We start from the raw sequence: 22,950 nt of genomic DNA, 5'->3' as shown, positions 1-22,950 counted from the left end.
TGATTTCTACGGCATCATCAAAGTACATTGAGCTCACAGCTACATTGTATCTTTCATGGAGTAATGCTAGGACCACCGGAATTGGCCATTGTATCTTTCATCGAGGTGATTGGGTTCTCAAAAATGATGACTTCATAATCATTTATGGCTTCGGTTACAGTGGCTCCCGAAAATGATGACTTCATGGATGGCCTTATACCCAATCCTGCAAATGGGAGATGCCATTGGAAGCCCATGCCCGGTGGGATCAAAGAGCTACACTACTTCATGGTATTGGGTTTTCTAGTCCAACGAATCATCAAATAGATTAAACCATTAAAGCCACACAAGTCTACAATCTCAGGCGGGCCTACATTTTTTTTCCTGGCCTAAATTGCCCAAAAATCAATAAAAGGCCTCATAATTTTGGTCTTAAATGTTTATAATAATAATACTCATAATAATCATATATATCATATTCTTGGCGCATAGATAAGTTTTTAACAGTAAAATTTGTAAAAGTTTTTTAATTTTTCATTCACTTAATGATGATTATTTGAATTTCTATTAATATATAATTTTTTTTATATGCAAAAGTTATTACAAAAAATCATACAAATTGATGTAAAAATAAATATGAATAATGACATTTTAACAAAATAATATATGAATATTTGAATTATTTTTTGTGATTAGTGACACAATAATTTGTAAGACCTGTATAATTTGTAAGAACTATATAATAAAATTTATAGTATTTTTAACATCACTCAATTTTTTGGATCTTCTCAAAAGTTGAGGAAAAACAACATCTCACGTTAAAAAAAAAATGATTGACTCACATATTTTTCTCTCTAGTATGGGGCCTAGCTTTTAGAGCTTGTAGGTCTTTTTTAGCTTTTAGAGCTTGTAGGTCTTTTTTTTTTCTTTTTTTCTTTTTAAATACAAGATAGAATTTCTACTCTAGTCTAATCTAAGTGTATATGTGTATGAAACTCCTTCCTGAAAACTTGAACCTGGTCTTTGCCCCCAACACCGCACAAATATTTATACTTGTGGAATGACTACCACACCAACGGTGCGTGGTAGTGAGCCTGTAGGTCTTAGATGTGTTAGATTTTGTTTTCTTTTTTGTTAGAATAAATAAACAAGTTGATATACTCAACTAATCACCTGGTGGGTTTCAATTAACTTAACTGGTAAAGTCTCTGATGGTTGAATAAGAGATCTGGTGTTCAATCCCTGCCTACACCAAAAACCAATTGATGTTTTAGCCTAATGATAAAGAATATTTTAAACTCAATTTTTTTTTTGAAATTCGATAAATGACTATCTTCCTTTTGCAATAACAAAATACAATCTTATTAATTATCAAGATAGTTTACCTTAAAATATGTAAATCTATGACCAAAATATCAAGTGACTTAGTCATTAAAATCATATTATCTATGTTTAAGAATTTTAAAATTCCACTTCATCTAAGATAATATAAATTAGCCAAGATCCTTATAGCTCAACTGGCATTTCCTAATACTTCCAACGGAGATGTCCAATGTGAATCCCTCCTACCCTTGTTTAACTATCAATTTAATTATAATATTAAAAAAAAAAAATCAACTAAATATATCCCACACAGCGGATTTACGATGGCCTAAAACAGGCCAAAAAATTTGTGGCACAAGTCGGAGCGCTCATGAACTAAGCCTAAAAAAAAGCTCTCATTAAAAAACCATAACACTTTTATATTAGATTAGGTCATAATATGGATTAAACACAGACTAAATTTCACATAGCTCAATACACATAATCACATATATAACCTTCTTCGACTTAGTGTATAAAGTATAAACAATTAATGTGAGATTGGGCAGACACTTACGCTTCACACATTTATCCAATTCTTATACAATGGCATATCAATCTAGGTCTACAAGCATTAATACCTTCCTACTTTCTTTTCTTTTTCTTTTCCTTTTTATTTTGTGTTTGAGAAGATATTTTTGCATGTACAATGGCATAACCATAATTTGATAAAATAATGGGGCATTTTTTTTATCAAGAAAGATGACATTCCTCTAGTAGTATTATATATAGTTGAAGTTATAAATGCCCTCCAAGTTAATTGAGAAACTAAAGCTAACTTAGAAACTCCAAGAGATGTTTCAAAGAATGAATTGGATTCTTGTACCTATAAGTATTGATTATCGCTTAGACAACATTGTGATATAGATGTTAAATGCATTACTATTAGGGCTATTTAGTTGTTAACTTGCATTTGCATTTTTCAATTGATAATTACACTCAACTAGTGAATTTTAAACTCATGGTGTCACCCTCTGCCTTTTATTTTTAAGATGCAACCCTCCACCTTGTTCTTCCAAGGAAATGAGATTTTATATTTTTCTTTTTGATAATTTAATAGTATAATAATGAAAGAAAGGGGCTTCAAATCCTAATTCTCTTAATAAAAGAGAACGGACTTTTCCATTAAGCTATAAGACTCCTGGTGAGAAGATGTCACTTGAGTTAAAGGTAACTAGTCGGAAACCCGTGCAACGCACGGGAATTTACCTATTTATAATAGACTAAAATAATTTTATAAAATTTTAAATTGATTATGAAACTATACTATTGCGTGAATTGCTCCTATCTTTTTGAGTTACAATTTGATGAATAAGCCAAATTTAGATATTGAAAAAAAAATAACTAAAAAGTTCTGATGTTAAAATGTTCGAAAGGGGAAAAAAAAAATCAGAAAATTTACTGGCACAGCCTAGAAATTATTTTAACAAAACAAAATATATATGACTACCAAATAAAGAAATATAAGAGAAAGATAGGTTACTTTCAAGAGAATAATCCATAGTTATAACAGTTAAAATTTGCTAAACTGTTTCAAATATTGCAAAAAATTGAACCCAAAAATTTAGATGGTCAAACTTTCAAAAGACAATAAAATTAAAAATCAAAACATTCAGAACCTACAAATTATAAAAACAAAAAAAAAAAAAAAATTCATTATTGCGAGACAATTTCAGTAAGGATGGAAAGTTTTTCTAAGTTTTTTTTATCCAATTCTTCCTAATTGATGAAAAATTTGGTTCAAACATTGTCGAACACTTTGAAGGTGCAAATAATATAGGCTTCCAACATAATCTTTAATTAATAAACAAAGAAGCATGACACCATAAGAGAAAACATAAGAAAACGTATAGTGCATATACCTTACTCCACAGTTGTGAGAAAATATCCACACAAAAGGAATTGAAAACTTGTACATACGTCTCCATAAGGTAAAGCTTAAGGTTATATAATCTAAAATAATATAGAATATAGCATCTTTGAACCACACAAAAAGTTAGCAAACTCACTACAATACTTGTAGTTATACTATATATTGTAAAGTACTACTCCATACAAAACAAAAGCAAAAAAAACTAATTCACAAAAAAGAGAAAAAGCAATAGCAAGCGTACCAAAGAAATTGAAGTTTAGGGTTTTCTCTCTTAATAAAGACGGACAGAGGAGATTGCTTTAGAGTTTTCAAAGATTTTGTCTCTTATATATATATATATATATATATATATATATATATATATATATATAAAAGAGACTCCTCTTAGGACTCTCTCATTATTTAGTTTTAAAAATTAAAATTTTTTTAAATTAAAATGATGATGTGGAAAATTGTGAGAATTTCAAAGGTTTCGGTTTTATATATATATATATATATATATATATATTAACAAAATTAACACTTGAGTTAACAATATATTTTCGTGATATATTATTTTCAAACAGTTTGGTTCAAGTTACATTATTGGACCATAATAAAAGTCACACCACTTGATTAGTTTTTTATTAAATCATTATTTTGTCAAACTTTTTTTTTTTTTTTTGTGGTTAATTGATAGGTGACTCGTACGCACCAAATTTAACAATAATTTTATCTCTATATAATATATTAAAGTGGAAGCGCAATAAAAAATTGAAATTAGACTATAATTGCATTTTAATTTAGTGTCAAGTATCCTTCTAATTTCATGTTAAGTATCCTTCCACTTACACTCTTATTTTGTGTCACATGTCTTTACATATAAGTTCATGAATCTAAAATTAGAAAATATCAAAACCCTCAAATAGAATTTATTATGTCTATATATAATCTAGTGAATGTCTACAACTTGTTGTTTACTAGAGCAAAACATTTCATATTATAATTTTGTTTACTATTAAATCTATAAGTTTATTTGTTTAGCATATTGTTTTCTTTATAGATAATTTAGCATATTTAAGAATTGAAAAGCTATTATTTTCAACACTTATAGATAAGAGAGCTTTGAATGCACAATCAACTTAATATTTGGTCTCTCAAAAAAAAAAAAAAAAAAAAAAAAAAAAAAAAAAAAAAAAAACTTAATATTTGGTGAGCATAATAGTTAATTACATGAAGAAGAAAAAAAATAAATTGTGCAAATAACCTTATAATTCAATTGACACCTCTTAGTATTTTCAATTAAGATAAGACTTAAATTCTTCCCTCTCCTATTGTAACTATTGCAATATAAAATAAAATAAAATGAAAAAACATTTAATCAAATAGTGGGTTTAACAAAATATTATTGAGAAAAAGAGTTATCAAGTAGTACAAATTTTGTTTTTGTTATCCTATTAGTTCATTTGGAAGGGAATCACTAAGCTATCTAGAGTTTAGATTCTTGGGAATATAATGTTTTGGAATCTATGAATGCCTAATAACGTATTGATACTCAATTTTGGTTTGATAAGGTTTGTACCAATATGAGATTTTTAGTTTTGACTTACTATTATAAATTATATATGATTAAATTTTTGTCTCCAAAATAACATTGCACAATATAAACTTGAAATATTTTATATGTTTCAATTATTCTTAAAATACCAATAATATTACTAGAAAAACTTAAATAAAATAGGGATGAAAAATAAAAATAACATAAGTATTACACAAATTCATGGAATAAAATTTAAAGACCTAAGATAAATATTGTTAAATAAAGATCATTGTTGAAAAAAAAAACATTCTTAAAAAAGGATCTAGCTACATGATCGTGCGGTGAACCAATTAGGTAAAAACTAAAAATTGTATAGAATAAAATTTTATGAATATAATTGAAATTAAACAATAGAATATTGTAAGGACTCAATTTGTAACGACCCCAAAATGGTATTGGTTCGTACGTTAAGGGCCCAAACAATATAATTTGTAGAGCGTGGGCTGAAAGGTTAGGTCTTGGCCACCGGATAGTGGTTAGTCATGGTACTCATACAGAGGTGAACCATGTTTGCTCAAGAAGTCTTTCTCCTCGGCATAGCCTGGGAGGCTCTGGTTCTTGGCCTTTTTTCCCAGCCCCTTTTCTGGATTGCTTACTTCTCTTTTTATATTAGCCTTTACCCTTCCTCCAACGTCCACGTGTGGGTTCAGCTTTCTAGGGCTGATACTTGTCCCATCAACCCATACCCAAAGTGGGTGGGGGTGGTTGTAAAAGCTAAAAAGCATTGCTCTGTCTGGCGCAGAGTATTTAATTGCAGTAATGGCAGCCTTTCCTTTGTCCTTTGTTGCCATATTGTCCAGGGGTCCTTTCTCCATCAATGTGGAGGTGTTCAGCTTTTCCTTAAACTGTTCTTATACCGTACTTGCCTTTTCTTTTAGGAGCGCGTTGGGATGCCGAGGACAGAATCATTCTCGGCTATATCTCTAGGCCATTTGGACTTTCACTGTATGTCCTCGGCAATATCCCTCCTCGGCTCGGGCCTTGGGCCCTAAAGCAAAGTGGGCCGGGGTCACAAGTTCTCTGGCCCCACAATAGCCCCTCAAAATCCTGCTGTCCGACCCTTCGGACAGAGAGGAGGATTTTGGTGACGTCGGGCCTCTGTCATGGCTTACCAAGCTTTGTCCTTCATTAATGTCGGTGTCTCTTCATTTGCCTGGGAAATGCTCCTGGTTATGAGACATTCCCTAAGTTTTACTCACGTCGTGCTTTTGCCGTTTCAGTACACGAGGTGCGTCTTTAATAAGTTCCCTTTACGGGGCAACGCCAATCCAACGGTTGTAGACGGGGTTGGGAGTTGAGTGGGAATTATCTCGTTTGTAGCTTTTCTTGGAAATCTGTACAGATTAAATGCCACCAGACTTGCCTTCCATATAAGAAGCAAGGTAGGAGGTTATTTCCTTTACGTACGGACCCCTCAATCTTTCCAAATTCCTAAATCACCTGTTGTGCTCAAAGTCCTCACTGCCAGTGGGATTAAGCCTTAAGGAGTGATATGGTTGGGACGAAGATGGGGGTGAAGGGACCACACCCTCTCCAGGAGCACTGGGTCTCTCCGAGACTCAAGATGGCCTGATCAGGGCAAGGGAGACAGAGACTCAAAACATTTCTCCCCCTTGACCAGGCGAGAAAGAAGCCTCTTCTTCCTTTAGCCAAAATTCGAAACAAGTGCTGGTCGCATCAGATTTTTGGTGCGATAGCATGGGGATTGCTCATCGTTGGTATCATCCACTCTCTCTCGAGCGCTACTAACATGGCACTGGCCTGATGGGAGTCAGAGCTGGAATGGGGACTAGGCATCCCCGCTTCCTCCTCTCCTCCTTCTCTGGTGCCTCATTTTGCCTCCGCTTCTTCTTCTCTTCCATCACTAAGGACATCCTGGTGTTTCTGCTTCTTCTTCTGCCTCTTCTCCCCTTCCATCAAAGGGGCCGTCCTGACACGCTTAGTCACCACAAGAGCAGAATTTTGAAGGACTTATCGTTCCCTTGTATCTTTTTCCTTTTTACTTTTCTTTTTGCTTTTGTAGTTAGCTTCTGGTATAGACTTGCCTAAGCCCCTCATTTGTACGCTGTACTATTTCTTTATCTTAATAAAAGATGACTTTATTTTATTCTACGTATTTTTTCTTTTCTACAATAGTTATATTGTGAATGGATTTTTTTTTTATTTTGAACGATACTTAGGACAAAAACCCTTGTTAACAAAAAGCTATTATTTTGAATTCATTGAGACTAACAAGCACAATAATGCCGACCTGAAAAAGGTTATACATACAAGACTAACCGAGATAACAGTTGAATGCTCTGTATTGCATATGAGGTGATCATCCGAGGATGGATAACCCAAAATGAACTATCCGAGAAGGTCACCGAGCGCTAGGGTGCTTTGCCTCGTTCCTGACAACATTCATAGCCTTAACCATTTTTGGCATCCAGTCCAAGGACCGAGATATGATTGTACCGGGCCTAAATACTCATTTACATTAGTTTCCCTAGAGCTAGGGATCCGAGGACAGGACGGGATTTCCATTCTGTCTAAAACTTAATCCATTTTCTAATGACTAATCTCCCCATAGGTTTGAGTTCGAGGACCATGCAATACCTTGGTTCTGTCCAAAACTTAGAATTTCTTTAAGTAGTTGGTTTCCCCATAGGTTTGAGTCCGAGGACCATGCAATACCTTGGTTCTGTACAAAACTTAGAATTTCTTTAAGTAGTTGGTTTCCCCATAAGTTTGAGTCTGAGGACCATGCAATACCTTGGTTCTGTCCAAAACTTAGATTTTCTTTAAGTAGTTGGTTTCCTCATAGGTTTGAGTCCGAGGACCATGCAATATCTTGGTTCTGTCCAAAACTTAGAATTTCTTTAAGTAGTTGGTTTTACCATAGGTTTGAGTCCGAGGATCATGCAATACCTTGGTTCTATCCAAAACTTAGAATTTCTTTAAATAGTTGGTTTCCCCATAGGTTTGAGTGCAAGGACCATGCAATACCTTGGTTCTGTCCAAAACTTAGAATTTCTTTAAGTAGTTGGTTTCCCCATAGGTTTGAGTCCGAGGACCATGCAATACCTTGGTTCTGTCCAAAATTTAGAATTTCTTTAAGTTTCAAGGATTAGCCCCTCGGCCAAGGTGTGGGGCGTTGACCTAACGTTGGAAGCCCCTAGAACTACCCGTGCCACTGGTGCTTCGAAGCGTAGCCCCTAGTGGAACTTCATATTAGGGCAATAACAGCGAGCTGCTGGAAGTGATGGAGGGGCTCGATCCACCGCCTGTGCCAACGCACAAGCCTTTCCCATAGACGGCGCCAATTGTAAGGACTCAATTTGTAATGACCCCAAAATGGTATTGGATTCGTACGTTAAGAGCCCAAACAATATAATTTGTAGAGCGTGAGCTGAAAGGCTAGGTCTTGGTCACCGGATAGTGGTTAGTCATGGTACTCATACAGAGGTGAACCATGTTTGCTTAAGAAGTCTTTCTCCTCGGCATGGCCTGGGGGGCTCTAGTTCTTGGCCTTTTTTCCCAGCCCCTTTTCTAGATTGCTTACTTCTCTTTTTATATTAGCCTTTACCCTTCCTCCAACGTCCACGTGTGGGTTTAGCTTTTCAGGGCTGATACTTTTCCCATCAGCCCATACCCAAAGTGGGTGGGGGTGGTTGTAAAAGCTGAAATGCATTGCTCTGTCTGGCGCAAAGTATTTAATTGCAGTAATGGCAGCCTTTCCTTTGTCCTTTGTCGCCATATTGTCCAGGAGTCCTTTCTCCATCAATGTGGAGATGTTCAGCTTTTCCTTAAACTATTCTTATACCGTACTTGCCCTTTCTTTTAGAAACGCGTTGGGATGCTGAGGACAGAATCATCCTCGGCTATATCTCTAGGCCATTTGGACTTTCACTGTATGTACTCGGCAATATCCCTCCTCGGCTCGGGCCTTGGACCCTAAAGCAAAGTGGGCCAGGGTCACAAGTTCTCTGGCCCCACAAATATATTTTCAAAATAGAATATATATTAGATTAGATTATTTTAATAAATTTAGTTAAGTTATAAAATAGAAGATTTTAGTTGTAGGACTATAAACGTGTGCAAAATTTAATTATTCTTTCAATTTAACTTACACCATTTGGCATAATGTCAGATACTTTAAACTTTTGTAAATTGAAAATACTCTCAATTTTCCCCTTTTACTAGTTAGATACTAAAAAAAATGCACTTAGAAACTCTGCATTTGTATATCGTGCTACAAAATTTTGCATTTGTATATCTAAAAAAATATTCTAATTTTTAGATATTAGATATAAACTAACAAAATTTGCATTTGTAGATCGTGCTACAAACTTTGACAATAATTTATTTTTAAGTTAGTTTTGTGGAGGGCAATGACAAAGATTGCTTTACAGGGAAATGACCACAAGGAGAATATAATCCTTTTCTATAAAGACATCAAGAAATTATGGGAGAAATGGAATATCGGGAGCTTTGTTCTCCTTAGCCTCTTTCTTCAATTTTTTTTGCTTTTTATTGCATCCCTGAGAAAGAAAACAGCACACAAATGGGTTACTTTCACAATCTGGACAGCTTACCATCTGGCTGATTGGGCTGCTAGCTTTGCTGTTGGAGTAGTCTTTGACGGAGAAGAGAAATATACTTCTAGTCATTACAAAATGGATGATGATACTGGTCTTCTTCTGGTGTTGTGGGCACCTTTCCTTTTATTACTGGTTGGTGGGCAGGACAGAATAACTTCTTTCGCTGTGCAGGATAATGAATTGTGGCTCAGGCACTTGATTTGGTTCATTCTCCAACTCTCCACCACTGGTTTTGTGTTTACTCAATCAATTCACCAAAACAGACTGTGGATCCCTACACTTCTCCTCCTCTTTGCTGGAACCATCAAGTATGCTGAGCGGATCGCTGCGTTGTGTCTTGCAAGTTCAGAGAGTTTTGGAATATCCGTACTTAAAGAACCGAACTCGGGACCCAATTATGAGAAAATAATGAGAGCATACTCCACGTTTAAAGAGATGGGTCTTCCTACAAACTTTGCATGTCTCGAAGACGAAAAAGGCAGAGATTCCCAGGTGGGCAAATTCATTACTCCAATGGTGAAGGAGCCGAAGTTGAAAAACCGTGAGTTGGTGCTGTATGCTTATGGCATGTCAAATATGTACAAGGGACTCATTGTCAATCTCATGTTCAGCTCTAGTGAGCATAAGGAGAGTCGAGACTTCTTCTCTAAAATAAATGCAGAAGATACATTGAGAATATTAGAGATCGAACTCAACTTCTTTTATGATCTAATCCATACCAAGGTGAAGGTGGCAACCTCCAAGGTAGGAATTATATCTCAGTGGACATCCATCGGGTTAGTTGTGGCAGCCTTGTCACTTTTCTACAAAGAAGAGAAACGAGGTTTCCAGAGGTTAGATGTTAAAGTGACCTATACCTTGTTCTTTGGTGTTTTAGGCCTGAATATGGTAACTCTCCTCCTATGGGTGTTCTCTGATTGGGCTATTGCTTCTCTAACAAAGTCTCAGAAAAATTCTCTCCCATCCAAAATCTTCGACAAGTTCCTTAAATCTTAAAATGCCAAGGTGGAAGGAAAGTGCTGGTGTCTCCAAGCTATCACATTGGAAAACAACAATAAGATTTAGAAGGTGGTCTGAAACTCTCTCACAATTCAACTTCATAAAGCATTGCTGGAAACAGGGCCGGCTCAAGGCCTAGGCAAGTTAGGCCTAGGCCTAAGGCCCCACTAAAAAAAAAAAAAATTTCTTGGGAAAAAAGGCCCCATTTTTTATTGTTAGAAGCCCAAATTTTTATAAAATTATATATATTTTTTAAAAGTTGTACATTTTTTTTATTAGTGATGTACAAATTTTATTATTCGCTTACAAATTGTCATGTTATTAATCACAAAAAATGTGATATAAACATTCATTAGTTAAATTGATGAAATTTATCAATGAGAAACAATATCACATTATATTTTGAACATTTTATAGTATTTTTAATTAGCGTATTTTTCTTTTTCATTTCTATTAAGACTCTCAAAGTACGAGACAACCTTAACTCAATTGAAACCCTAAATATTTCAAAAAGATGTTGCAAATGTGTTAAATCATCAATTATAGATTAATCTCCCCTAATAGTTTGAGACTTTGATTTTTGTAAACTAATATCCTACAAAACTATACACCAAATAATATCTCTCTCTCTCTCTCTCTCTCTCTCTCTCTCTCTCTCTCTCTCTCTCTTAAAATTAAAATATAAAATTAAAAATTAGATTACAATTTTATTTAACTATGCATCGTCTTATATCCAAAATAAAGTATCTTTTCCAATCGCAATATATTTTTATTTCTTTTTATTAATATTTATAATTCAACTATGATATTCAATTCTCTATATGAAATTAACATTAGTCTAGTTGGTATTATTTATGTATTTAATGTATCAAATTAACCTTAATTTGATTAGTATTAAATAATTTTGTTTAATTAATATTTATCTATTAAGGCTCCGCATAAATTTTTCGCCTTAGGCCCCAAATTATGTTGGGCCGCCCCAGGCTGGAAACATAGGTCAAAAGGGGTGAATGAAGTAGAAAGCAGAAATATTATCAGTATCAAATGCATACTTAAATATTTTCACATTAAGGATTTATAGATCATAAGAAAAATGACATTTTTCAGATGATATTCGTTTCCCCTTAGCCATTAACTAAGAACCTATGGGAATTTATCTTCAAAGAGCTAGAAGAGAAATCTAGAGACGCGGAAGATCCAGAAGCAGCCAAGAGAATAATCTCAGCTAGAGGCAAATGGGTTCTGGAGAATGTTGACTTCATCAATGACTTCGAAAGCAGTATATTAATGTCTTATGTCAAGGATGTTGCTTATGATGAGAGCCTTCTATTGTGGCACATTGCTACTGAACTCTGCTACAACACTGATTGTGACAATTGTGATGATCGTGAGTTGAGTAAGTGCCTCTCAGATTACATGATATATCTTTTATATCAGCAGCCAAGTTTGATGTCTGTAGTGTCAGGCATTGCAAAACAAAGGTTCAGCGATACCTCAGTAGAAGCGCAAAGATTCTTTAGCCAACGACAACGTGAATCAGAACGTCTAGAAGAAACCTATCGATGTATTCTTGAAGTAGACACAAAACTCAAACCTGTTCAAGTGAAGGGAACTCGATGTAAGTCTGTACTGTTTGATGCAAACATATTGGCAAAAGAGATTATAAAATTGGGCAGTGAGAAATGGCAGGTAACGAGCAAAGTGTGGGTGGAATTGCTGTCATATGCTGCAAGTCGTAGCAGCGGAAATGCCCATGTCCTGTCGGGGGATAAACACCTTGAGAAGCTTCCTTAAATAATTAATATAACATATAAAGATACACTTTAACCCAAAAGGCCTAAGCCCAATGAGTATGTGCTCAATTATGTTATATTAATTACTTAAGGAAGCTTCCCAAGGTATTTATCTTCCCGACAAGTGGTATCAGAGCCCATGGTAGTGTGCGGCGAAGGTGGTGAGGTGTTCATAGTCCCTACCCAGCGGGGACAGAGAAAGCCTAAAGGGCCCAATTATGTTATATTATTTGTTGGACTTCATGGAGCTTAGTTGTGTTTAATCCGAATGATGACCCGACTCGAAATAATGTTGTGTGGTTTTTATTGGGAGATTTTCTGAGACTTAATCCATGGAGCAGAGGCTTGAGCCGATAGCCCCGGGAAAAAATTTTGGCCCGTTTTATAGCCCATTATGAATCTTGTGCGTAGGACATAGAAACTGTTGTTTTGGTGATTAGGGTTTCTTGATATAGTTTTTGAGAGAGAGAAAAATTGTACTGCCACACTTGTATTTTTTTCCCTGATAATAATGAATCCCTGCAACTCCATGGACTTAGGCAAATTACTGAACCACGTAAATATTGTCTTGTGCATGTGATTATTTTTCTTTGACGTGTGTTTTCTCTATTTTATTTTTTTTATTTTTTTATTTATTTTTTTGTTTCTCACAAGTTGAGAATTTCGTGCCTACATGTCCAACAACTAAGTAGTGGTGATAAGCTTCTTACTTTTGTTTGGTTATTGATGGCCCATTTTGGCTTGAGAGAGTCTTGGGTTGAGACCCGTTTCGGCACAAAGTTGATTGTTGGTAAATGACTCAATAAATATATCCAGCTTATGTACTTCTTTTCCCCCTAGTAGTTAAATAAAGGATCCAGCTTATATACTTTTTTTTCCCTAAGCAAAATAAAAATTAAGGAAAGAGGGGCTGTGATGTCTTAATAATATGACAAAATTTTCTTAATACTTCTTCTTACATAATTGATTGATTTTTAGATATGATTATTTTGGAACACTTCTTTGGCAAAAGTTGAAAGTTCAAATAGTGTAAAAACACCCTTGAACGTTTAGACCCCCAATTTACAAATTAACCAATTCAAGCTTTATGTCAAACAACTAGTGTGCGGAAAATGAACAAAAACTATAATATAGAATTGGAAAAACTATCTAAGCCAAATTAAAATCACAACCCACAGCAGATAATAAAAGGCAAAGATAAAAGGGAAGGAAGATGCAAACACAAAGACAACACGCGATGTGTTATTGAAGAGGAAACCGAAGCTCTCGGCGTAAAACATTTCCGCCGCCCTCCAAGCGGTAAACAATCCACTAGAAAATGTAGTTGAAATACATGGACAGCAATAAACCCTCCAAGCCTAATCTATCCAGTGCACCTAAGCCCTCCAAGCTTCTTGCTCCAACGAGATTGTGCCGAACCTTTTTCTTTTCTAGTTTCCCGAATTCCGCTACTTGACCATAGCATCAACCAATGTAAATTGGTTCCTTCCTAACTGCTTCCCAAATCACCAAACAGTCCTCTCACAGTAAATATGGTGAGAACAAGGTTTTGGTAAAATGCCTCTCAAGGGTTTGACAATAAAGAGGAAGAGAGTTGAGGAATTTGAAGAGACTCTAATGTATAGATTATAGATAAATCAATCTTATTTTACTCTAGGGTTTCTCTCTCAAAATTCTCTCTGGAAGCTCTCTTTCATATGTGGGTATAAAGGATATTTATACTGAGGTGAGAGGAGAATGTGAAACGTTAGGTTTTTCAAAACAGGGGTGGCTCACGGCTTGGCCTTGTGACTTGACTGAGTCGCGAGATCCAGTCGCGAGATAACCGTATGGCCAGTTGTCCTGTTTTGTCCTGTAATGCTCCAACTAGCATGACTGTTCACCTTCTGGCATGCTTGGCACGTGTGCTGCATCTGGAGGCTTGTAGCCGCGAGTAACCTGCGAGATCAAGCCGCGAGTCTCTGTTTTCTTGCACACTCTTGAGTAATCAACACTTTATCTCACTCACTACCCTTACAACAAAACCCACTTAAATACAGGGTTACTAAATGCTGAAATACAAGCAAATTTGGTATGGAATAAAACCAACAAGATGGTTGATTAAATTCAACCTTACAAAAGTCACTTTAATAGGTATTGTTAATAAGTATGTAGCAATACATGCGTCTAATCAAGAATTTACTGTTTCATTATAATCTAGTATGCAATTTGGATTTTCTTTTCCCTATTTGTAACACTTCTTATAAAACGTTATTTCTTAAAAATAAATCTTAACTATCAAAATTAAAACAAAGTAAAGCTAGAATATGATTTATCAAATTCATTATTTAAAGTATAATATATAAAAATAATAATAACTTATTGTCTTATTTATGACCAATTTATGACCCAGGGAAGTAAGTTTAGGTGCAAGGGAGAAAATGAATTGTTTAATGATGATAGGTTATCAATAAATGATTTTAGAGTAAGAAAAAGTATATGTGGTTTAATGGTCACTAGTTATAAGAGTTATTTTTCTTATTACTTTTCTTTTCTCTGTTTGAGACATAAGGTCAAGGCTGTGTAAGTTTTTTATTCCAAGACTTCATTTGAAGCCTCTTAATTGTGTATCACCCTTTCCCAAAGAGTCATTTGAGTCATAATGTAGAAAAACCTTTTAAATGATTTTTTTTTTTTTTTTTAGAGAAACCTTCTAAATGATTTTGAAGCAACCTAGTGGACAACATAAGTCTATGACTATAATTGAAATCAGGTTCACTTGCACACTCGCTTCTAATGAAAATTCCTTCTCCATATGAAGAGAATACGATCCTTGTACTAAGACACAACTCTGTAGCATAAATTCTAAACTAGTTGGAGAAAAGTGCATAGCTTAGAGGGCGTTTGGATTCAAAAGAATCATGCGTCCACATTTTCCTTAGTTGCGTTTTCCTTTGTTTTTTTTTTTTTCTTTTGCCCGCATTTGTTGACTTTGAGAGACAAAATGTATTGTTATAAACAGTATATATACTGTTCACGCACTGTACATACACTGTTCACATATTAAAAAATATTAAAAATAGGTCCCACGGTACTATTTACACATTTAAAAATTATTTTGCTACAGTGTTTTCAGTTTTCAGTTTCAACAACAATAAGCTCAATCCAAACGGACCCTTAGCAATTAAAACCTGCACCAAGCTTAATTACAGTCATTTTCAATGTTCCTTAAGCCGCTGCTCCACCATTAATATGTGGCTGATATGAGCAACAGTCTTAATTCATGAACAAAAACATTCTTCTAAATGTGCACCATATCTTTGATTTTAGAACTGAACATGTTCCACAAACAGACTAAAATTACTTAAAAATGGATCTAAAAAGGTAGAGAGTATTCCCTCAAACGAGAAATAATTTCAAGTTTTAAACTTATCAAAATTAGAATAGACTTAACTGAACTCAACAGTCTTAAAATATATTTATTTGGAGCAATCTACAGAGATATATTTTGCCATTCAGCTATATCTAGAAACATATATCTGCAAAGTCACTAAACAGCAACCTGAACCACATTTTTCCTAGAGCTTCTCTTATCTATGTTAAGCCCTCAACTAAAACTAGATTAGTCCATTCGGATAAATTCATTGGTCTTCAAAATCAGTAGGTATATATGTTCGCCAACAATTGAAGACTTCTTAGTCACCTTTTCTTCACAATACCTTCCAAAATCCCATCAATTCCGAAAGAACCAGAAAATTGTTGGTTGTCAACTGGACCAGGCAGCTGGAATGAGATAGAGAAGTGCCCTGGTGGGCATAGATTCTGTGATTGCATCTGAAAAATTTGGGAGTTCTTGCACACTATTTTTTCACCAGTTGTTGTTACTCCCTTTATAACTATCTTTCCATCAGGTTCAACCTCACAACTGAATTCCTCTGCAGTCAGAAATGATGACCAGACTCAATAACCACAGAAAGATGAATATTAGAAGCTAGCAGTAGGAATGAGATAACCCGATCATGATTTTCCAAGCATATGAAACTCAAATGTTCAGAACAAGTAAATTAGATAATTCGTGAAAGTCTAAAGTGAAGAATTATAGACAGAAATGAATTAATGTACAGAGATCAGATGTAAGAACAATTCTAATTTGTAGCAAGTCCAAACCAAACCAATGTCAAGAGGTATGCAGTTATGCCAGCAAGCTAATGACTATGTGAGCGTTTGGTTTCAGCTGAAATCTGCGTTCACGTTTTCATTTCACGTTTCCTTCCTTTTTTTTTTCTTTTTTTTTTTCAGTGCATGAACAGTGAATTTACTGTGCAAAGACAAAAATCACTGTTCATACACTGTAGCAGCACTGTTCACATACTGTAACAATACTGTTCACGCATTTAAAAATATTAAAAATAGATCCTACGGTACTTTTCACCCATTTAAAAATTATTTTGCTATAGTGTTTTCAGTTTTCAGTTTTCAGTTTCAGCAATAATAAGTTCAATCCAAACGGATCCTATATCACACGATCAATACTGGCGTTCCTCATCCATATAAAATAACGCATAAAAGGCCAAACAATCAACTAAAGTTCATACAACATTATTTAAAAATAAAAATTGCCTTAACAACATTTTATTAGCAAGAATTTCAAAATTCAATACTTGAACATAGTTTACTGGTTGAATGAAACTTACTCTCATCCCTTGTTACACCCGGAAGGGAGACACGAAAAAAGTAAGAATCATCAGATTCACCAATGTCCATTGGTCCTACAACTGGTCCTATCTTTCCCATAGCTGCACTCCCAGTCAGTGCAACCCCAACTTTAGTGGCAGCTACAGCATTGTTCCACTCTTCTCGAGTTGAAAGAGAAGGGAGAAATATCATAGCTGGCCCAACTTTTTCCACAGTCTCACTATTCTTTTTGGCTGGTGATGAAGCAGTATAGCTGTGTGGTGTAGGTGGACCAATGTATGGCACACTATTGAGAGGTGCCACATGAAGAACAGTTTGCCTAGGATTTAAAGGGTCTGGCTCAATATTGTCACTTCTAGATCTCCCACCCCTGCAAGAAGATCTAGAGTCCATCAGGGATTGCAACTATGGTGTAATATGATCCCTTTAAAATTGTAGCATGATTTAAGAATGCATTAATAATTTCAAATTTTGTGTTAAAAAAATTTTTGTGTTCCAGAAACAATGATGTTCACATCACATGAATTGTCTAGATAAACCTAAGTTCTGAAAATAATTAACATAGGAATTGCATTTTAGAATAAGTGAATAACTATATTCATCAGTATTTGTTATCCCTACCTGAATTGTGTCAATAATAATCCCTGATTTGTTCAAGTTGGTATCATTATCTTGTAAGAAATAAGCTTGTGCAATAAGTGATGCATCACACAATAGGAAAATAGAGAGAAAAGAGGAACAAAAAGAGCAATAGAACAAACCCTAGGCATCACCATTCACCACCTAAGGGGGTTTGGCATCACAACCTAAGGGGATTTGGCATCACCACCAAACAAAGGGGACAAAGGAGAAGACATTCTCAACTCATCATAATTTATTCTTATTCAAATTCAATTGTCTTTTACGATTACATGAGTACCAGTTAAATAGTTTTTAGGGATTACACTAATATGGAAAACATCTAATCAAATCCCTAAAAACGGTCAACATTAACATCCAAATTAAAATTCAAAAACAAAATTAATTGCAAATTAAAACATAAAATCTTGGTTCCCTGCATCAATAAGTTAACCACCAGCATCATCTGTGACTCTTTAGTTTGCAACACACACAATAATTCTTATATCACATCAACCAATTTAACCTTGGCATAAACACCAAAGACTGAAATTAAACAATTCAAAAAATTTAGTTCGTACCATAATATGTTTGCAACATGATTGACAGTTTACATAAATATAGAAGTCTTAGTCTTTTCTCAAATAACAGATATCAGATAAATTTTGCACAAAATTGCATCCCAATGTCAGCAGGTGGAAGTGATTTTAATAATGTCCCTTCAATGATTAAAAAAGAAAAACTCTCAGAAGTGTTTTTTTTTTTTCTTTTTTTTTGAGAAACCAGACTGGAAACCCAGCCTGGGCTTTTATCAAACCAACAAAAACCTTAAGAAACATCAGCAAGAGCCATGCGAATAATGTCCCTCAGAATGTCTTCTAACTACACTTGAAAATCTAAACCAACATTGACTTTTTTTGCCAAAGCATCAGTAACTTTGTTAAAAATACGTTTAACATGACAAAAATCAGAGAACCTCATCTGGGCTGTTTGATGAAGAATATCGTCAACAATATGCCCATACATGGATTGGTATGCTGTATCAGCTTTGATAGCTTGGATCACTACCTCCGAATCACCTTCAAAGATCACCTCGTGGAGGCTTAATTCAGATAATGTGGATCACTACCAGCCTATTTAACTGAAGTCCTAGTTTAACTATCTGCAAGTAATATGGGTAATGTTTTCCTTTCTTGATTAATAGAAGATATCACCTTATATTAGTTGAACCAGGCTATCCATATAAAGGGAGAGGTCTTAGTTCCATCCTTAAGATGGCCCCCACTGTATACACTACTGTCACCAACTCACCATGCCAAAAACGAAAAACCCTTATATAATAATACAATAATGGAGGAAAAATATCAAGAAATTGGCTGTAACATATTCAGACAAACAGATGAAAATATGAATCATAGAAAAATGTTAAACAGTTTAGTGTAGAAGCTCACAGTGGAAGGTAACTTTGGAACGAAACAATTGGTGCTGGCAGTTTCCGCTATAATATGACTAACTAATTGTATATATTCATACTGATTCTTGTCCTGATTCAATGAAGTTGGAATTTTAATTCGGATTTTTTTTTTTTTAATTTGATAATTACACCAGCATCCAGTGGATTTTAAACCCACAACCTCACCCTCCACATTGCTCTTACATGGCGAGGAGATTCCATTTAAGTTATAACTCATGGGCACCACAACTTTGCTATTTTTATAGTCTTAGATCCCCTACATAAGTTAATGGTGCTGTGCCAATCTTTGGTTACATGGTGAATTCTGTTTAGTAACCATTTCTCCATAGAGAACAGAATGTTCTCCTTTTGATGTAAATCACATACCATATCTGCAAATCAAGAACATTGATTTCCTCCATTTCCAAATATATGATTTCTACTAATCACATTGTTGAAACATCACATTTTTTCTGAATCCAAAAAAAAAAAAAAAGCACTTTTTTTTTTTCTTTTGATAAGTTACACATACCTAATAGGTCTTCATGCCACAACCTCACCCTCCCCCACATTCTTAAAGTCACTTTCCACAACTAAAGATAATTCTTACAATATATGTGCCTAGGACAAAAACTAAAGAATGAAAAACAATTGCCTAGAGTAATGCACTTAATTTATAAACAGTGAGATTCTTTAATATCTCTGACAAAATCTATCTCATTCAACGATGCATCAATAGAAAATCTTAAAATGAGAACTATTTATGGACAAAAACCTAAAAGACCTACAAATAAACCAAAAAACTACCCAGGTGATATTGCGACAAGATAAATCATCCAACTGAAGTTGTACTGCATTACAAAATCAATCTATTTTGTAAAGGATGTTCCTTATCAACCTTCACACACACAGAGATACTCAGTTTACTACTCATGCAGACCACACAATAAGAAATATCATTTGACAATATCACATATCATACAAACACTTCAAGAGGATGGTTTCCCATCGAAACCTAAAACACCTTCTGGTCATAATCAGGAAGGCTGGTTTTCTGGTAAATTGCAGACCCAATTCAATCACATTATCCTAATGAATTCGCAGTCTTCATCTTCATCTCTATCTTCTTCTTGGATATTGAGAACCCAATTCAATCACATTTCCCATTGCAGGTGAGATATGCTTTCCTTGGGCAAATTATGTCCAAGCATATTTAACATCGACTAGAGGTTTTCTAGGGCTAAAAGCTTGACTTTAAAACAATTCATGTTATCAAGAGGCAATTTTCTGATCACTTCGACTTACTATTTCCTTTCCAAATTACTCATGCATCACTTATTTGTTTTCCACAAATTCACCCTTCTGATCAGATGATGAATTTTTTTCCTAAAGCAGAAGTGTCAATTTATGTAATGAATATTTAGGAGAGTGTTCAAATTAGTGACAGATAATCATATTGAAGCCAGAAGTGTACAGACAGTAATTGCCTATAATCCATGTCTGGAAGTCAAAGTTGTTGATATGCGTGTGAGGAGTGTGTTCTTGCACAGATGAATGACTAGGTAGGCGCAAGAAACTCCACTTTCTTGTACATATCTTTGCTGCCCGCATGTGAACACATGCTCCCGGTGGATCTTGAATCCACAACCTCCACCTCCAATTTGCTCTTACAAGGGAGGAGGTGCCATTTGGGATAGAGCACATTGGCATGCCTGTGAGCACATGCGCTATTCACAAAGGAAAGAACCTACATTCCACTCTCCCCAAACAGATAAAATTATAGGAAAAAAAGGGAAAATGTTAAATCATAAGATGATTCCCATTTTTATTAACTTTATAAGGAGAAGTACGACTTCAAAACTATAGTGCTGCAAATATACCTCCAAGGACATGATTCCTTCAATCCCTAAGATGGAGTTGGAGCCTTTCAACTTATACCAAAAAGCGACTAGTGCTTTCTTCTTCAAGGTTTCACTTTGATCTTGATGTGGCAATTTCCTTTAAATGCATATTTAACTTAGGAGGCTATGGAAGTGACTCACATTTCCAAACAGGACCTCAGTTGGCACTTTTTAATTAGTTGCAAAAAAGTTTTGTGTAAATACAAATATGGAGAACACCTGTTCCTACAATCTTATGCTTAAGTCAATTTTCTACAGAATAATATGAGTTTGTTCAAGATCTTATCACTTAGTGGTAGGGAAATCCCACAATGTATAGCCTTATGTTTTGTAGTCATTGAAATGGCTTAAATGAAACAGGGCTGACTGCCCTGTGGAGTTTTTTTTTTTTTTTCAAAACTTAATCAGACTTCCCTATTTGTTTCATATTTCCTAAGAAACTTTGTACAATCTATCATCTTTTCCAAACTAAAATGATGAAAATTTTACAACAGCAAAAGCAAATCTTCGTTGGTGCATTTGCTGACAAAATGATAATTCAAAGGAAAAAAAAAAAAAAACAGATCCTAATTGGTATGTTTGGTCACAAAAACTACCAATATAGCTTCCAAAACTAGGAGAGAAAAATGTAATGACGTGTCATTCTTGATAATGCAAGAGAACATATTGATTGGTCCATTTGATGACAAAAGTACAACAATTTTAGGATTCCGATGATGGGAAACATATCTTTATCGGCCCATCCGGCGTCAAAAAACAAAAATTTTCAATGTTGCCCCAAATAGAAGACTTCAAAAATACGCGGGAAACCCAATTAGTAAGTGTAAGACACCATCAAAAATAGTTTCCAGACTAATTTCCACATTACAGGCAATTTACAGGACATTTAAAGATTGTATTTCTTTAGCAGGATTGCACCCTACTAACTACTGCATGAGACCCAAAAACAACAATCAAAAAACAAAGTTTATTCCCATCTGTTACAAAACAATTCTTGAATAAAACTAATTTTCATTCACACTACCAAACAGGCCCTAACCCTCCCAAAACAAATCAGCCACTGCTTGTACTATAATTCAAAAATCAACCATTAAACTGAACAACTCTTTAGAGAAACAACACCAACTAATTCCTTTTTTTCTTTTCCAATCATTACATTTCCTTGCAAATTGCTCTATGTAATCAACAAGACCAACACTAATAACAATTAACAATAATAAAAATGAGATCTTTGTAACATTTAGAAACTTTCTTCACAACCATTACACAGTAAATGGAGTCTAATTAAACAAAAAAAAAATTAACATCAAGCATTTACAATCATTACTCCAAAAGAAAAAAAAAAATACCCATTACTGTATCAACATCACAAAGCATGGCATTTATCAAGAAGACCCAAAAAAGACCAAATACCAAATTACAAAAAGGCAAAGTTGGGCATTCAAAAGGACATGCATCTATCTAAGTTTGTATATATGTATAAAGATATGAATCTATGCATGCATGTATGATGAAGATGTTTACATATTTATGAATGTATTCACTAATTTACCTGATAGAGGAAGCCATAGTTGGAGCAGAGAACTGAGTTTTTTTTTTTTTTTTTGGTGAAGAGTGGTTGCAGAGGCGAGTTTTTTGGGAGCTCTGTAAGATTTTGGACTGAGAAAATCAAATGGGTATTGTTTTGATTTTTCTTTACTGTTTGGTCAAGGTCTTATATAGATGGAGCAGACCTTGGGGGTGGAAGGAAATTATCGGGTGCTTCAGAAGTATCGTATACTCCTGGGGTTTAAAGGGTGTGTGTAATAAGAGGGAGGAAAAAAACAAAGGACAAATTTCGATTTTAGTATTTAAGATTATTTTTAAAAATATTTAAAAAAATCTTTTTAAATGAATGGTTATGTTAATTTAATTTTTAAAGTTTAAAAAAGAATGTAATCTTATCTTTTTTTAAAAAAAAATTAATTATTAAAATCATACCAATTAATAATTATATCTTATGTGATTTGTAAAAAAGTAAAACTTAGATAACGTAACTTAGGTTGTCTTCTTAAATTTTAACTAGTTGTATGAATTATACAATTCAACAAACAATGTTAAATGGGGAATTTTTTTTTGGGGGGGGGGGGGGGGGGG

The 22,950-nt window shown here is 34.5% G+C and overlaps 1 protein-coding gene across 1 annotated transcript; it reads right to left on the bottom strand.

The window, feature by feature from the left end:
• Nucleotides 1-15,568: 15,568 nt before the first annotated feature.
• LOC115979329 (alpha-crystallin domain-containing protein 22.3-like) lies at nt 15,569-22,548 on the bottom strand. The gene is made up of 3 exons (XM_031101351.1): nt 22,367-22,548; nt 16,842-17,212; nt 15,569-16,082 (listed from the first exon to the last, which is right to left on the bottom strand). Exons 1-3 carry the CDS (start codon nt 22,381-22,383, stop codon nt 15,847-15,849), a joined length of 624 nt encoding a protein of 207 aa, XP_030957211.1. The 5' UTR covers nt 22,384-22,548; the 3' UTR covers nt 15,569-15,846.
• Nucleotides 22,549-22,950: the final 402 nt, after the last annotated feature.

The sequence above is a fragment of the Quercus lobata genome, chromosome 3 (genome assembly GCF_001633185.2).
Source record: "Quercus lobata isolate SW786 chromosome 3, ValleyOak3.0 Primary Assembly, whole genome shotgun sequence".
NCBI classification, from domain to species: domain Eukaryota; kingdom Viridiplantae; phylum Streptophyta; class Magnoliopsida; order Fagales; family Fagaceae; genus Quercus; species Quercus lobata.
The sequence above is the reverse complement of the archived record's forward strand: the minus strand, read 5'-3'. Positions and strand labels throughout refer to the sequence as shown.

What these genes read in the sequence shown, in the direction of transcription:
- LOC115979329 (XM_031101351.1), bottom strand. An exon ending in GGGTGTAACAAGGGATGAGA is followed by an intron (nt 16,083 to 16,841) that starts GTAAGTTTCATT and finishes TTCTGACTGCAG; the next exon opens with AGGAATTCAGTTGTGAGGTT.